At 45.5% G+C, this 18,604-nt stretch overlaps 1 protein-coding gene across 1 annotated transcript in view; it reads right to left on the bottom strand.

Annotated features, from left to right (window-relative positions):
• The window catches only part of LOC115110276 (zinc finger protein 385C-like), a 157,490-nt gene extending 156,845 nt beyond the window's left edge, over window positions 1–645 (bottom strand). Inside the window, exon 1 of the mRNA XM_065010081.1 lies at window positions 312–645. Within this exon, the coding sequence (XP_064866153.1) occupies window positions 312–615 (304 nt within the window). The 5' untranslated portion in view covers window positions 616–645. The remainder of the gene's footprint in view (window positions 1–311) is intronic.
• Between the last annotated feature and the right edge of the window lie 17,959 nt (window positions 646–18,604).

The raw sequence follows: 18,604 nt of genomic DNA on the forward strand, positions 1-18,604 counted from the left end.
TTAGAAAAAAAGTTTTCGATCTTGAATCAAAAATGGTTCTTCGGCTGTGGGTTCTCAAAGGAGAACCCTTCGAAGAACCTATTTTGGTTCCAGGTAGAACCCTTTTGGGTTCCATGTAGAACCCCTTTCCACAGGGGGTTATACATTGAACCCAAAAGAGTTCTACCTGGAACCACAAAGGGTTCTACCTGGAACTGAACAGAGTTACCCTATGGGGACAGCCACAGAACCAGAGCCTTTTTTTCGAACAATGTAGGGGTAGAGTAGGGTCCAGCTGCAGAGTAGCGCAGAAAGTGGGTGGGGTGTCCTACCTGTGTTGCCGTGCTGGACCTTCCCGTTGCTCATCTGTTTGAGTCTCTTCTGGTGAGACTTGCCGTTGTAGTGTATCTGGGCCTGGGCTGGGGAGTTGAGCTGGATGTTACACACGTCACACAGTGTATAACTGCGCTGCTTCCTCTCCCTCTTGGGCCTGCTGTGGTCAGAGGAGGGCAGGGCGCCCCCAACTGGACCTGGCTGCTCCCCCAGGACTACACCCTCCTCCTGGGGGTCACAGCACACCTCGCTGTCCACAGTCAACCCCATCCCCACTCCTAACCCGCTCCTGTCCTCCTCCATCTCTAACACCGAGGGTGGGCTGAACGGACGCTTCCTTCCTGGGAGAGGAGAGAAGGATGTGTTATTTATTGCGCCGTTAACCTTTCTTTTGACAGGTAACTTGACGGGGAACACATTCCCATTCACTGCAATGACACGGTGAAGAGTTGCAGGGAAGAGGAGAGTGAAGAGGGGAGAGAAGGATGTGTTATTTATGGTGCCGTTAACCTTCTCTTTTGACAGGTAACTTGACGGGGAACACATTCCCATTCACTGCAATGACACGGTGAAGCGTTGCTGGGAAGAGGAGAGTGAAGAGAGGAGAGAAGGATGTGTTATTTATGGTGCCGTTAACCTTCTCTTTTGACAGGTAACTTGACGGGGAACACATTCCCATTCACTGCAATGACACGGTGAAGAGTTGCAGGGAAGAGGAGAGTGAAGAGAGGAGAGAAGGATGTGTTATTTATGGTGCCGTTAACCTTCTCTTTTGACAGGTAACTTGACGGGGAACACATTCCCATTCACTGCAATGACACGGTGAAGCGTTGCTGGGAAGAGGAGAGTGAAGAGGGGAGAGAAGAGGGCAGAGATGAGAGAGAACAGAAATGTAGAAAGAGAGGAGAGGAGAAAGAGAAGGGATCGAGATGAGACACACCAGAAAGGATGAGAGAGAAGGTGTCGGGAACAGACCAGCGGGGGTAAGAGGTCAGAGGTGAAGGATCAGGGCCAGTCCCAGGCTTATGTCCAGCGCCAGTGGATTAGAGAGGCAGTGCTCTGTGAGTCTGAGGTGCCCAGTGTCACAGTGCTATAACGGCGTGTTAGAGCACAGACGTGTGCTGGGAACAATGGAGCCATCCCGATATGATTCTCCCCTGCCCTCTGTGTCTCTGCACAAAGCCCCCTGTTAAAGCCAATAGCCCATAAAAGACAGGGGCGTAATAAGAACTCTGATTCAGACGGTTCGGTGTAGGTGGGTGAGGCATCTGATCCTAGGCCTGTCTGAAGTAAAGCCCTGGCTGTCAGTACCCACAGACATACATTGAGTGTACAAAACATGAAGAACACCTGCTCTTTCCATGACATAGACTTGACCAGGTGAATCCAGGTGAAAGCTATGGTCCCTTATTGATGTCACTTGTTAAATCCACTTCAAAATCAGTGTAGATGAAGGAGAGACAGGTTAAAGAAGGATTTTTAAGCCTTGAGACAGTTGAGACATTGTGTATGTGTGTGTGTGTGTGCCATTCGGAGGTGAATGAGGATGACAAAATATTTAAGTGCCTTTGAACGGGGTATGGTAGTAGGTGACAGGCGCACCGGTTTGAGTGTGTCAAGGACTGCAATGCTGCTGGGTTTTTCATGCTCAACAGTTTCCTGTGTGTATCAAGAACGGCACAACGCCTAACGGACATCCAGCCAACTTCACAGAACTATAGGAAGCATTGGAGTCAACATGGGGCAGTATCCCTGTTGAACCCTTTCAACACCTTGTAGAGTCCATGCCTGGACGAACTGAGGCTGTTCTGAGGGCAAAAGGGTGGTGTTCTTAATGTTTTGTCTACTCAATGTACATCCCCACACACAGACACTGTACACACAGACACCCATACACACTCACATGAACACTCACTACCTATGGACTACCCAATCCCCTACTAATCATAGATTGTTTAACAACATAGGAGGCCGTGCAGTTCAGTATGGCACCACTGGGTGGAGACAGAGTGCTACTCTCTGATTATCTGAGGAGCATGCTGTGCTGTCTATCAGTCAAGCTGCTTCACTCAGAGTGACTACACGCCTGCTTGCTGTGCTAGCCTGCTATAACAAAGGCTCTAACAGTAGGTCTGTCTGTAGTCCGTCTGACTCTGTACCACTGTCTGTCCATTCTGTGCTAAGGAATGAGATAGGAGCAAATAAGGTCAAAAAAATGGTTGAATCAACATCGTTTCGAAGTCATTTCAACCCAAAAATGCAATGTGATGTCGTTAAATCAAGGTAGAAAACTGACCGGATTTGCAAAAAGTAATCAACGTAAGGGAATTTCATATTTTTTTCAACAATTATTTTACCTTTTAACCTAAATCCAATGGCAGGGAAAAAATGTTGGTTGATTACATGTTGAATTCACTTTACTTGACCACTCAACCAAATGTAAATCAAAAGTAGACTTTGAACTGACTGTAATCCGTTCCCTGTTAAAAAATAGCAGGTGCAAACTTAGCACAGGTAGTAAGTATTGGTACATCTGGCCTTGTATGAGTTAAGTCTGAGGCATTTGTAAGACCAGTGTACCAATCGTTACAGAAACACAACACAAACTGTGTTATGAAAGGGGTGCGAACCCTTTTGGCTCTAGTGAATAATTATATCATAAAAACAGAACAGAAAAAGGAATTTCCCAGACAGATAAATGCTATGTGATTTAAAAAGGCTGCCTGAACACATCTCAACACTTATGGTACATGTGGGGGGGGGGATTTCTCTCCTTCAGACTAGATCCACACAGAGAGAGAAAAGACCTGTGTTTGTTGATTCCCTCCCCTCCTACTCTCTCTTGCCATAAATACATGAAAAGGCAGCTCTATAGAATCCCTTCGATGGATTGAGACGTCAACATGTGAAAAGCCCCCTGAAAGCCTCTTGCCTACGCCTAGATGTATTTCTGTACTGGATACCCACAAACCACTCACACACACACCCAATCCTTGGAGACATACACACTTAAACCTCTAAAACACACACACACTTCCCCTGCCCCCGCTCTCACATACATCGCACACACGCAGACACACACACACACACACATTAGAGGAGGTATGAAAGCTGCTATTCACATTGCCAGTCTGGGAGCACTCAAAGACTCCATCAGATGTTTTCTCAAAAAGCTTTGAGTGTTGCCCATTCGAGGCAGCCAATAAAGGGTCCTTATACCACACGACCCAACCACCCCCTGCCAAACTACCAAGCATCCCTCACTCCATTGAAAAAAAATGACTTAAAAAAGCTATACATTATTCATTCATAAACACATGGTACAGTGCAGTCTTTCCCACACCATCTACTCCTGCTAACATGACCATGCAAGAAGAATAGGAGCAGGAAGACAAGTGGGTGATGCCTGAACACCTTCAACAGCTGAATGTTAGAGGGCCGCTCTAACACAATCTGTGGCCCCTGAAAATAATCTACTGGGTGGTGGCCCTCAAGGACCAAAGACATTTGTTTCAGTGTGAGGTATTAGGCGGGAGAGGCCTGAAGATGTTCTTACTGCAGCCCTATGCAGTGTGTGAGGCTGTAGCGCCTGCTGTGTAGAGAGGGATGAATGCTGGCTGAGGGGCAGAGGGTGGCAGGGGGAGAACGGGCAGTGCCAGCCTTGACATACACTGCTTCTGCTTTGTGGCATGCCCCCCCCCCCCCCCCTGGCCACACCCCCCAGGCACTGGGGGATCATCAATCACGGAGCTGATCTCTCGCTGAATGACCCGGACTCACCCGGCATAGCCGCTCAGCAATTAAACCTCTATTTACGAGCCTGTCCCTGCGGTCCAGTGAGCCTGAAATACTACCACCCTGGAGAAGGAGGAGGGAGGAGTAGCCCTCCCCACACCCAGCCCAAGGCTCCCCTCTCTGGGCATGGAGTAGGGGCACAGGCCCTTCCTGCCTGGTGCAATCAAAACCCGGCCCCCAAGTAGACCCACACAAACACAGGAGGCATGTCAGTGCCTCTTAAATTACCCTGAGGAGAGCAGAGAGCATGGAGAACATGGTGAACACACACTCCCTACTACAGAACACACACTCTCACAAATAGAAACGTTTGACCTCCACTTCGCTTCTGCATGAATAAGTAGTAAGTAGTATGCAATTCAGCAAACATCACAAACAAACACATCCATTCAGACACCGCCAAAAACAACCAGCCAGACACACCCCCTTTGCCCAAAACACTTAGGTTGACCTCAACTACAAATAAAAACAACAATTCCTGCCTGCAGAGAGGCACACACAAGCACCCCCACCCCCCTCACACACGCTTGCATACAAGAGTCATATTAGCTTGAGAAACATGAGAATGTCTCCACATAAGCACCATGCCACCCCACCTGCCTGTCTCCCATCCTCTACCAGCCATGTCAATAGTTGACATTTAACAGTCCTGTCCATTTAGCATCCACTGCTGCTTGTGTTAGACTAGAGCCAGATAATAACCACGTGTTTAAGGAGGACATTTAAATAAGGATGAGGAGGTGACTCTGCTATGGGAAGCAGACTCTTAAAGTGGCAATCTGCATTCATTTTATAAATGAATGATATGTTTACATTGATTCTTAAAGAATACAACTTATAAATGATTGATATGTACTCATTTATTCTTAAAGAATACAACTTATACTTTAAATGCGTCATCAGCTTAGTTCAACAGTCGTACCCCATCAGAAGCCAGAATACAAGCTTGTTTCACTCCAATGCTTGTAAACAAACACTATATGGCCTCAAAACATTGTTAAAACTATCATTTTGATATCATGGATGGTCAGTCCTTTCATACATAGCGCTGTCTATGAGAGTGGTAACATTTCTCCATCGCTCAACTTTTTACCGAAACAGGGAGGCACATGTCATTGTTTCAACTACGGATTGCTGCTTTAAGGTCCTCGCCGTCACACGGCCGTCCACATGGTCAACTACATTAGCGTCTTCAACAGCTCTGTGAAACAGTTCACGGTACGCATGCAATGAGACAGAGACAGAGAGACAGACACAGAGAGAGAGAGAGAGAGAGAGAGAGAGAGAGAGAGAGAGAGAGAGAGAGAGAGAGAATATAATATGACATTTGTAATGTCTTTATTGTTTTGAAACTTTTGTATGTGTAATTTTACTGTTAATTTTTATTGTTTATTTCACTTTTGTATATTATCTACCTCACTTGCTTTGGCAATGTTAACACATGTTTCCCATGCCAATAAAGCCCCTTGAATTGAATTGAATTGAATTGAGAGAGAGAGAGAGAGGGACACAGAGAGAGAGAGAGAACGAAAAGGAGAGAGAGGTTGATAGGCAGATTCAAAAGGCAGTGGTATGACGAGGCGTGTGTCATTCCAGCTCGTCTGTAACAGGCCTGAGGTGTGTGATGTCTGCAGTCTCTGTGCCGGTGTAACACTGGAAAGCCAAGCATACGCTCCTCTAATGAGCATAGTAATAATTATCACAGGTAACTCTGTTCAGTCCTTGTTGAAAGAGAAATAACTCATGTTGATGCTAGAGGATAGTTGGGAGGTGAAACAGAGAGAGACCGTTTGTGTTTGTTGCCTGGCGACCCAAAGCCAGTGGAACAAAGTCAATAAAAAAGCAGTCCCACATGAATTGATGCTCTGTTTCTGATCTCTGTTTACAGATGTCATTTGGCTCAGTGAAAGTCGGGCCGCTCACAGTTGCTCAGCCTGTGTGTGTGTATGCAAGCCAACCGACCGTTACACCGCAGGAAATTCAAACAGCATCTTTCTGATTGTATCAATGCACTGAATGTTGACTGGGAGTGTGTGTGTGTGTGTGTGTGTGTGTGTGTGTGTGTGTGTGTGTGTGACAACTTCCATTCTAATCTGCAAAACAATCTTTCTCATTACTCACTTCCACATCATTCATCAATCACAGCCCACTATCAACTGAGACACCATGATGATCACCCGGCTGTTAGAGGGAATATCTTGTTACCAACAGACAGGCTGAGGCTCTGTCCCCACTCTCCCCCAGGATCAGTCTCTCTGGCTGGGCCACAGAGCAGGACTCTGTCCCCTTCGTCTGCTGCTGCTGGTGCCTGCTCCTCAGTCAAACTCACAAACATGTTCATTAGGAATTCTAACCACGCACACAGCCAGCCAAGCAGTTTACCTTTCTTTCCTCCTCTCTCTCTCTGTCTGTTTCTCCCTCCCTCGCTCTCTACCTCTCTCAGACTGATAGAAGTCTCCGGCACCGGTATACAAGCCCTCAGGAGAGCTGTGGCTTCTGTGTGCGTTTGTATTTGAGTACGTTTTAAACTGTGTGTGAGTGTGTGTCAGAGGAGGCTGGTGGGCGGAGCTATAGGAGAATGGGCTCGTTGTAAGGGCTGGAATGGAATTACTGGAATGGTATCAAACACATCGAACATATGGAAACTACATGTTTGACTCCGTTCCAGCCATAACAATGAGCTCGTCCTCCAGTGGAGGCTCCTCAGTGGAAGAAGGGGAGGACCATCCTCCTCAGGAAATGTCATGAATATAAAAATAGTGAAACATTTAAAAAAGTTATCCTTTTTAGATAAAACTACCGTAATTTCCGGACTATAAGCCGCTACTTTATTCCCACACTTTGAACCTCGCGGTTTATACAATGATGAGGCTAATTTATGGATTTTTCCCGCTTTCGCAAGATTCATGCCGCCAAAAAACTGAGCACCGTCACATAATGTGACGTAAATCGAGCGCGCTCAAACTTCCCATCATTCTGATTACGGTAGTAATTTTGTCACCCTCATCATGGCAAAGACACGGAGAAATGCATATGATGCAGCTTTCATGTTGAAGGCGATCGATCTGGCTGTTGGAAAAGGAAATAGAGCTGCTGCATGGGAGCTTGGCCTTAATGAGTCGATTATAAGACTTTGTAAACAGCAGCGTGAGGAACTGACTCAGTGCAAAAAGACAACAAACCTTTCAGAGGGAAGAAAAGCAGATGGCCCAAAGTATTTGCAGCCACTCGACATCAGTGTAAATCGTGCATTTAAGGTGGCGCTCCGTGTTCAGTGGGAGGCTTGGATGACAAGTGGGGAGAAATCCTTCACTAAAACTGGCCGCATGCGAAGAGCAATTTATGGTCAAGTCTGCCAGTGGGTCCTGACAGCGTGGAGCATTGTCAAAAAATCCACTATCATCAACGGGTTTGGAAAGGCTGGACTGCTGCGTGTTGAAGGGGCAGCTCAGCCTCCGGATGAAAGTGTTACAAGCCGTGTTTCGTTTAAAGGCTGTGTAAAGTTCATTTGTTTCAATGTACCGGTAGGCACCTGCGGCTTATAGACATGTGCAGCTTATTTATATACAAAATACATATTTTTTTATAATTCAGTGGGTGCGGTTTATATTCAGGTGCGCTTAATAGTCCAGCAATTACGGTACACTAAATATATTCACGTCACCAAATAATTTGTTAAAACACACTGTTTTGCAATGAAGGAGAGAGAGAGCGAGAGAGAGAGAAAAACAGAGAGAGAGAGAGAAAGACAGAGAGAGAGAGAGAGACAGAGAGAGAGAGCGAGAGAGAGAGAGAGCGAGAGAGAGAGAGCGAGAGAGAGAACGAGAGAGAGAGAAAAACAGAGAGAGAGAGAGAGAGAAAGACAGAGAGAGAGAGAGAGAGAGACAGAGAGAGGAGACAAATCACTCTTGGATCTGAATCCCTATGAATGGTCACGTCTAGTTTAAGGGCTTGACTCATCCCTTAGGAGGTATATTTTTTCATCCCTTATTTTTTTCACTTTCACTTTCACTTACTTAGCTAGAATCTAATGCAGTTAGCTAGTTCAGCCTACTCAAACTGTATCACCGCTCTACAGCAACTGCACCACCCTCAAACCCAGAGGGTGGTGCGGTCTGCACAACACATCACCGGGGGCAAACTACCTGCCCTCCAGGACACCTACAACACCCGATGCTACAGGAAGGCCAAAAAGATAATCAAGGACAGCAACCACCCGAGCCACTGCCTGTTCACACCGCTATCATCCAGAAGGCGAGGTCAGGACAGGTGCATCAAAGCTGGGACCGAGAGACTGAAAAACTATCTCAAGGCCATCAGACTGTTAAACAGCCATCACTAACATAGAGAGGCTGCTGCCAACATACTGACTCAAATCTCTGGCCACTTAAATAAACTGACTTAATAAAGGTATCACTAGTCACTTTAAATAACAACACTTTAATAATGTTTACATATCCTACATTACTCATCTCATATGTATATACTGTATTCTATACCATCTACTGCATCTTGCCTATGCCGCATGGTCATCGGTCATCCATATATCTATATGTACATATTCTTATTCATCCCTTTACATTGCTGTGTATAAGGTAGTTGTTGTGAATTTGTTAGATTACTTGTTAGATATTACTGCATTGTCAGAACTAGAAGCACAAGCATTTCGACTACACTCGCATTAACATCTACTAACCATGTGTATGTGACCAATACGATTTGATTTGATTTGAAACACCCGGCTCAAACAGAGAGTGTTGGATAGCTATGGCTATCCAACACTGGAACTCTTCAAAGTCAAAGTAACCTTTTGGTTATATTAATTCATTCCCACCGGGCCATCCGGTGTAACTGCTAAACTGCTTTCTGCTGACTGTACACTGTACTGAATGATTGTAGCAGGTTTACTAAAGTGTTAGTTGTAGTAGCTATGTTGACTATGACGTGACAACGATGTAGGCTGTGTGCAGTTAGCGGTCATGATATGAAGGTTTGGCTTGGTCACAGACAGCTGATGTGTTGTGCACCAAAGTCCACACGCTAAGGGGAAATGTGAGAGGGGGCGAGAGCGTAGATAGTTGTGAGAAGGAATTACATATTCAATGAGCTGTTTGTATGTGGCTGCTATGAAAGTGAACTGTGTTTACGTGTGACCAGGGGTGTATTCATTACGCTGATTCTGTTGAAAAACGTTTTTTAAGTGGAAGCAAACAGAACAAAATAGGGGTAAACATCGGAATTTGTTCAATCGAAACTCTCGTTTGCAACTGTTGGACTAATGATTACACTCTAAATCAGCTAGATACAGGCAAGAGTGTGTAAGGCGGTATTGAATGTGCCACACTCTGTCACCTTGATTACTGAATATTCTCTCAACCTGTGTACCTATGCTGTAAACATTCATTCGTAGGCTACACTCTTAGGAAAAAAGGTGCTATCTAGAACCCTTTTTGGTTCAAGGTATAACCATTTTCACAAAGGGCTCTACATTTAATCCAAAAGAGTTTTCCTTGGAACCAAAAAGGGTTCTACCTAGAACCAAGAAGGGTTCTCCTATGTGGACAGCCAACAAACTCTATTTTTCTAAGAGTGTAAGTTGTAGCAACCTCCTGATGGGTACAGGGAAAATGATAGCATCATGTAGTAGCCTAAACCTTTCGATGTTACATTGAGCTGGGTGAATGGGAATATGAATGACAGTAATAAGGCCATGTCCATAAAAAAATAATCATCCTCCCTCTTAAACGTCAGACAGCCACCGCAGTCCTCCTATAGGTCTTCCCACCAGCCTCCTCCGGTGTGTTTGTATATGTGTGCTTGTGCGCATGCCGTGTTTGTATGAGAGAGCGAGAGACATTAGATGGCCACCTATGGCAGCAGATTGACCAAGGCTGCATTTTCTGAGCTAAACTGACTGAGACGCTCCTCCAACAACAACACATAAAACCTCACATAATTCTGCCCCCCCCCCCAAAAAAAAAAATCTCTCAACCAGTGGCATATGGGCTTTTTAGGTGAGCGCTGATGCCGCCCTGTGATAAGCAGTAACCACTTTGTCAAAGGCAGGGGCGCAAAATATTTATCTTGTCCATTCCCAGCACGGCTCTCCAGGGTGCTGTTGGAGAGATGCATCGCTGCGGCGCTCCACCAACGTTCCGTCCAAAAATGATCTAACATAAATCATGTAACAGATATTGCTTGTGGTTGAAAGAGCATACAGTATAGCCTGGCTGGAGATAAAATGTACTACAATGTAATAATGAGAGACTTTTTTACATCATGCCGGTTTCGCCGATCACATAGCCAAACCTCAACGGCGCCAAATCAAATAAAAAATGTGCTCTGACACGTTAACAAAACAACATGTCCTAAAACCAGGACAGGTCAAATGGACAATCAGGCTACTCACAACTGCTGTCCAGGAGTTTCATCCCGTGGGCTAAATTGTCAAGATCAGTGGTTTCAAGTTTGTATATGTCATGTTTTTACGAGCTGATCATAGCGAAAAAGAAAAGACTTCTGCATTTCAAGCTGTGTAAACACATGGGCTCAGGATAACTCCTCCTGATGCAGTTGGGAAGCTGATATTCAGAGCTTAAAACCCAAATTGATTAGTCACGGGAAGCAGGACTAATAAAGCCAATGCAACAGCCTGTTTTACAAATAGTGGGCCTACCACATGGATGGGCATTCATAAAATTCCTTTGCGGGTCGACATGGTAGGTTACACCCCAGTAAGCACGAAGGTTAAACCCCAGTAAACACGAAGGTTACACCCCAGTAAGCATGAAGGTTACACCCCAGTAAGCACGAAGGTTACACCCCAGTAAGCACAAAGGTTACACCCCAGTAAGCACGAAGGTTACACCCCAGTAAGCATGAAGGTTACACCCCAGTAAGCACAAAGGTTACACCCCAGTAAGCACAAAGGTTACACCCCAGTAAGCACGAAGGTTACACCCCAGTAAGCACGAAGGTTACACCCCAGTAAGCACGAAGGTTACACCCCAGTAAGCACGAACCAACACCCACATCTTTTGGATGTCTTTTTTTGGCCCTGTCTGGATTGAAGGTATTTTTTGGTGCAGTCCGGACCGGCCTTAATTTCCGTCCACAGATCAAATTTGAACCAATCATAAACGACTATTCAACTTTCATTCAGAACCGAAAATGAACCTGATTTCAACGTCCGGAAAAGACGTAGTTGTCTTTTCGATGCCATTTTGTCTCACCTAGGGCGGCAGAACGGCCAGGACCGGCCCCGGAGAGAGATCATGTGTAATAAACAGTGTATGACAGCATATGTGTACACAGGCTACATGTTCTACATACAGTATGTGTATAGCAGTGTATCGATGTATTAGCATAGTGAAGGAGAAGAGAGAGACACGTTGACCTGGTTGAGACAGCTGAGACTAACTAATAGGGAAAGGCCGTTGTAAATCATGCAGCGCCGTGTGTCACGATCGCAGATTTTAGAGAAACAATAAATGTTGGTACATATAAGTGTCTTATATCGGCTGAAAAATTTAATTATTGTTAATATAACTGCATTGTCCAATTTACAGTAGCTATTACTGCAAAAAAATGCCATGCTATTGTTTGAGGAGAGCTCCTAACAACAAAACACCTTTTTCACAGGGATAGGTTTGATAAATTCACCTTTGAAGGTGAAATGTGTACTTACATTCTGTAATCTTGCCCTGATTTATCATCCAACGGGTCCCAGAGATAACATGAAGTGTCGTTTTGTTAGATAAAATCCTTTTTCATATCTTAAAAAGGTTTATATGGTATGCACGATCTATTTTGTATTTCCACTCGTTCAATTTGCAAAGAAAGGAGTCTGTGAAAATGTAACCCTAAACGCTGTTTCAACCGGTCAAATCACATTCATATTTATTCCTCAGAGATCCTAGAACGTAACCAGACTTCACTATATCATTAGGAGTGTAGTATATCTTATAGGACACCAAATTTGGTCAGAGAGCGACGCCTTCATGGCGCGTCAATGACACGGGCGGTCTTCACTTGATTGACTGTAACTTTTTCAAATAAGCACCAATCGGGGTCAAACAAAGCTAGCTAGATAGCCAATGAGCTGGGCTTTATGGGAGTATGGAAACCACGTCGCAAAATGTTGCTGCCAACCTTGTGTGACAGCAAACCTTTCCCTTTGGACAAAAATGACAATAATATGGAGAGTTATGAAGATATGAAAAGTGGGTGTTTTGCAAATGTTGAACTTACAAAGTGGCTACTAATACTGGAAAAGCTAAATCAAAGTCCAAGTATACAGATTTGACGATATTCTTGCAGAGAAATGCAATGTAGGGGCCTCCCGGGTGGCGCAGTGGTTTAGGGCACTGCATCGCAGTGCTAGCTGTGCCACCAGAGACTCTGGGTTCGCACCCAGGTTCTGTCGCAGCCAGCCGCGACTGGGAGGTCCGTGGGGCAACGCGCAATTGGCCTAGCGTTGTCTGGGTTAGGGAGGGTTTGGCCGGTAGGGATATTCTTGTCTCATTGTGCACTAGCGACTCCTGTGGTGGGCACAGTACACGCCCCAGGTCGCCTGGTGCACAGTGTTTCCTCCGACACATTGGTGCGGCTGGCTTCCGGGTTGGATGCGCGCTGTGTTAAGAAGCAGTGCGGCTTAGTTGGGTTGTGTTTCGGAGGATGCATGGCTTTCGACCTTCGTCTCTCCCGAGCCCGTACGGGAGTTGTAGCGATGAGACAAGATAGTAGCTACTAACAACTGGAAAGGGGGTAAAAATACATTAATTAATTCATGTAAATGTAAATGTCTCCTTCACAATTTGCCCAAATGTACAGTGAGGGAAAAAAGTATTTGATCCCTTGCTGATTTTGTACGTTTGCCCACTGACAAAGAAATGATCAGTCTATAATTTTATGGTAGGTTTATTTGAACAGCGAGAGAGAATAAAAACAAAGAAATCCAGAAAAACGCATGTCAAAAATGTTATAAATTGATTTGCATTTCAATGAAGATAATACGTATTTGACCCACTCTCAATCAGAAAGATTTCTGGCTCCCAGGTGTCTTTTATACAGGTAACGAGCTGAGATTAGGAGCACACTCTTAAAGGGAGTGCTCCTAATCTCAGCTTGTTACCTGTATAAAAGACACCTGTCCACAGAAGCAATCAATCAATCAGATTCCAAACTCTCCACCCTGGCCAAGACCAAAGAGCTCTCCAAGGATGTCAGGGACACGACTGTAGACCTACACAAGGCTGGAAGGGGCCACAAGACCATCGCCAAGCAGCTTGGGGAGGAGGTGACAACAGTTGATGCGATTATTCGCAAATGGAAGAAACACAAAAGAACTGTCAATCTCCCTCGGCCTGGGGTTCCATGCAAGATCTCACCTCGTGGAGTTGCAATGATCATGAGAATGGTGAGGAATCAGCCCAGAACTACACGGGAGGATCTTGTCAATAATCTCAAGGCAGCTGGGACCATAGTCACCAAGAAAACAATTGGTAACCCACTACACCGTGAAGGACTGAAATCCTACAGCGCCCACAAGTTCCCCCTGCTCAAGAAAGCACATATACATGCCCGTCTGAAGTTTACCAATGAACATCTGAATGATTCAGAGGACAACCTGGTGAAAGTGTTGTGGTCAGATGAGACCAAAATGGAGCTCTTTGGCATCAACTCAACTCGCCGTGTTTGGAGGAGGAGGAATGTTGCCTCTGACCCCAAGAACACCATCCCCACCGCCAAACATGGAGGTGGAAAAATGATGCTTTGGGGGTGTTTTTCTGCTAAGGGGACAGGACAACTTCACCGCATCAAAGGGATGATGGACGGGGCCATGTACCGTCAAATCTTGGGTGAGAACCTCCTTCCCTCAGCCAGGGCATTGAAAATGTGTCGTGGATGGGTATTCCAGCATGACAATGACCCAAAACACACGGCCAAGGCAACAAAGGAGTGGCTCAAGAAGAAGCACATTAAGGTCCTGAAGTGGCCTAGCCAGTCTCCAGTCCTTAATCTCATAGAAAATCTGTGGAGGGAGCTGAAGGTTCGAGTTGCCAAACGTCAGCCTCGAAACCTTAATTACTTGGTGAAGATCTGCAAAGAGGAGTGGGACAAAATCCCTCCTGAGATGTGTGCAAACCTGGTGGCCAACTACAAGAAATGTCTGACCTCTGTGATTGCCAACAAGGGTTTTGCCACCAAGTACTAAGTCATGTTTTGCAGAGGGGTCAAATACTTATTTCAAATACATTTATAACATTTTTGACATGCGCTTTTCTGGATTTTGTTGTTGTTATTCTGTCTCTCACTGTTCAAATAAATCTACCATTAAAATTATAAACTGGGGCCTCCCGGGTGGCGCAGTGGTCTAGGGCACTGCATCGCAGTGCTAGCTGTGACACCAGAGACTCTGGGTTCGTGCCCAGGTTCTGTCGCAGCCGTCTGTGACCGGGAGGTCCGTGGGGTGACGTACAATTGGCCTAGTGTCGTCCGGGTTAGGGAGGGTTTGGCCGATAGAGATATCCTTGTCCACGCACCAGTGACTCCTGTGGTGGGCCGGGGGCAGTGCACGCTAACAAAGGTCGCCAGGTGCATGGTGTTTCCTCCGACACATTGGTGCGGCTGGCTTCCGGGTTGGATGCGCGCTGTGTTAAGAAGCAGTGCGGCTTGGTTGGGTTGTGTTTCGGAGGATGCATGGCTTTCGACCTTCGTCTCTCCCGAGCCCGTATGGGAGTTGTACGTCTGCACCTCTCAATTGGATACCACGAAAAGGGGGTAAAACATTTTGAACTAATGTAAAAAATTATAGACTGATCATTTCTTTGTCAGTGGGCAAACGTACAAAATCAGCAGGTGATCATCCATCTGAAACGTTGCACATACACTGCTGCCATCTTGTGGACACCATCAGAATTACAACCATGGCTAGATATGGTGGCTAGATTTGGGACCTTTCTGTTGCATTTCAAAGATGGTGGAAGAAAAAAATGTAAACGGTTGTTTTTTTCTTTGTATTTTAATTTCCACAAACTTCAAAGTGTTTCCTCTGAAATGGTATCAAGAAAATGCATATCCTTGCTTCAGGTCCTGGCAGTTAGACTTGGGTATGTCATTTTAGACAAAAATTGAAAAAAAGTGGGCTATCCCTAAGATGCAATTTCATGGAGAATCATCTAAATATTCCCTGTCTGTGAACAGTTGTCATGCCCTGACCTTACTCATCTCTGTTTTCTTTATTATTTTGGTTAGGTCAGGGTGTGACTAGGGTGGGTATGTTAGTTTTTGACTTGTCTAGGTTTTTTTTGTATATCTACTGGTTTTGTAAGTCTAGGGATATGTATGTCTATGGTGGCCTAAATTGGTTCCCAATCAGAGGCAGCTGTTTATCGTTGTCTCTGATTGGGGACCATATTTAGGTAGCCATTTCCATAAGGTATTTGTGGGTTCTTATTCTATGTTTAGTTGCCTGTCTGCACATCTCATATTATTTGCACATTTTGTTAGTTTGTTCAGTGTTCTTTCTTAATTAAAGAAGAATGTATGCATATCCCACTACACCTTGGTCTCCTCCATACAACAGCCGTGACAACAGTAAGCATCACATATTTGAATATTGTGCACAAGTATACAGATGTTGTTCCAGGCTCATGTTGTTTTCCTTCCTGCTATATTCTGTGGTTGACTGTTTTGACCCAGCCAGACCAAAATCTTTGCCAAACCCGGCCTGTCTTCTGGAAGGCTTGTCCTCTCCTCTCCCTGCGGGTCAAGGCCCTGGTCAAGCTAAAGTTAGCCCAGCAGTTGAGACAGAATTCCCCACATTCTCTCCCCACCACAGGCTCACCCAGCTGGGGGCCGAGACAACCAGCCACCACTACCACTGCCGGGAGGGTTTCCATACTACAGCAAAATATACACATAGGAAAACACACAGATATTCAGAAACGGCCACAAGCAGATGTGCACTAATCCACTCCACACATGAACATGCGCACACACACACACACACACGCACACACACGCACACACGCACACACACGCACACACACACACACACACATACATGCAAACACACACACACACATACATGCAAACACACACACACACACACACACACATGCAAACACACACACACACACACACACAACACACACACACATGCAAACACACACACACACACACACACACACACACACACACACACACACACACACACATGCAAACACACACTAGAGGTCTGGTGGTATCCAGATGTTCATACTGTCATACCATTTCTGTACCATACTGTGGTATTAGGGGGGACACACAAAACAATTTAGACAGAAGGGATCTTGAACCAGGAGGGGATTGAATATCTCTGCTGTAACCAGAATCCTGACATCTGGCCACTTAGCCAACAAGTTAGCAAACCAAATGCATAGCTGGAGCTCTGAGCTGGATATAATTTACTTGACACGCCTTAGATGTGTTCACCCCCCCCCCCCCTCCAAAGAAACACACAATTGTATTGACAATCATACCATCAGTATTTCAAAATACCCCGGGACACGGTGTAAATCAGTATATCACCCAAGCCTCACACACACACACACACACACACACACACACACACACACACACACCCCTCCTTTCGATCTCCCCATTAGCAATCCTAAAGGTTAGACACTGGAGATGCTACAACGATGACTCCGAGGCCCATCTAGGAGGTGTTTATTGGATGTCCTGGTTATAGCTGCTCCCCTCTGGCCTCCTCCTAAACACCATCTGTCTGGGGTAACATAAGACAAAGTCCTTACCGTCACACAGCAGCCCCTGTGACAACTATATCAGCATGAATCATGTTCTTCTGCCTCTAACTAGACAGGCTGGCTGCTAGCCTTAACCTCAGCAGTGGAAGACACATGAGCAATGGAACATCTTTGTCAGGATTTGCCACTTTGGATTTGAAATGATGCAATGACTATAATGTTAAAGTGTAAATGTTCCCACCATTTTAGGAGACCAAAAGTATTGGGACAAATTCACTTATATGTGTATTAAAGTAGTCAAACATTTGGACCCATATTCCTAGTACACAATGACTACATTAAGCTTGTTGGATGCATTTGCTGTTTGTATTGGTTGTTTCAGATCATTTTGTGCCCAATAGAAATGAATGGTAAATAATGTATTGTCATTTTGAGACACTGATTGTAAATAAGAATAGAATATGTTTCTAAACACTTCTACATTAATGTGGATGCTGCCATGATTACTGATATTCCTGAATGAATCTTGAATATTGACGAGTGAGAAAGTTAGATGCACAAATATCAACAACCCCCTCCCCAAAATGCTAACCTCCCCTGTTATTGTAATGGTGAGAGGTTAGCATGTCTTGGGGGTATGATATTTGTGCGTCTAACTTTCTCACTCATCATTATTCATATTATATACTGTATCATTTCAAATACAACGTGCTGGCGTACAGAGCCAAAACAACAACTAAAGTCCCAATACTTTTGGATGTCACTGTAGGTTGGTGAGGTGTGTTCTGTCTCACACATTATGTGACACAGCTAGAGGACTGCTACATGTGTTGGGAACATAACCGAAGGCGTCTGGCTCGGGTGGCGTGACTGTGGAAGAGCAGAGATAGAGAGAAGAAAGGATTGCCTAAGGACAGAACAGAGGAAGGAGCTGGGGTTGGGCACAGGTGCATCTCTATTTTCCTCTTCTCACACACACACACACACACACTGTTATTTTGTGTTATCCTAATGAAACAAACCTCACCGTGAAACGGCAACGGTCGCTAGGGACACCGCGGGCCACCTCATCTAGTCCAGTCCAGCTGGTAACGTCCAGCGGGACAGAGGAGAGGAGAGAGGAGAAGAGCAGACATCCTCACACAGCCGGTTATAGTGGATATAGACTAATAACGGATATGTCTAATGGAGGAATCCAGAGGGCTTGGGTTACACACTATATAGACCCAGAGAATTCACAGTGGCCTGAACACACACAGTCAACACAGTTGGGATAGAGATGGAGAGATAATGATCCAGCCATCAACCATCTGATAGACCCTCTTCTCTCAAAGTACCACGCAACACAGCCATTGGTCCCAGTACATTACATCACAGTGGCCTTATTAGTCAGCCCATCTGTTCTCTTACTATAGGTCTCTTAGTGTTTCCAGGCAGGTGCACTTCAGAGTCCAGTCCCTCCACACGTCTCAGTCTGGGTGCTAATGGTCGTGGTGGTGCTGATGGTCGTGCTGATGGTGCAGATCAGGGGAGCTAGCTAGAGGAGAGGGATGGAGCTCCAGGCCTCATAGGTCATCGGCTAGACGTGTCCCCTTGCAGAGAGCTCTCATCACGGCTGCGTCATAAACACCATGCATCAAAGGCACCAGCGCTGTCACCAACTGGCCAGCACATGCAGTACTCTACTACCACTAGAGGTCAGAGAGCAGTGGAAAGATCATACACAGCCCCCCCCCCCTCTCATT

The sequence above is a fragment of the Oncorhynchus nerka genome, linkage group LG26, assembly GCF_034236695.1.
Source record: "Oncorhynchus nerka isolate Pitt River linkage group LG26, Oner_Uvic_2.0, whole genome shotgun sequence".
Taxonomy (NCBI): Eukaryota; Metazoa; Chordata; class Actinopteri; order Salmoniformes; family Salmonidae; genus Oncorhynchus; species Oncorhynchus nerka.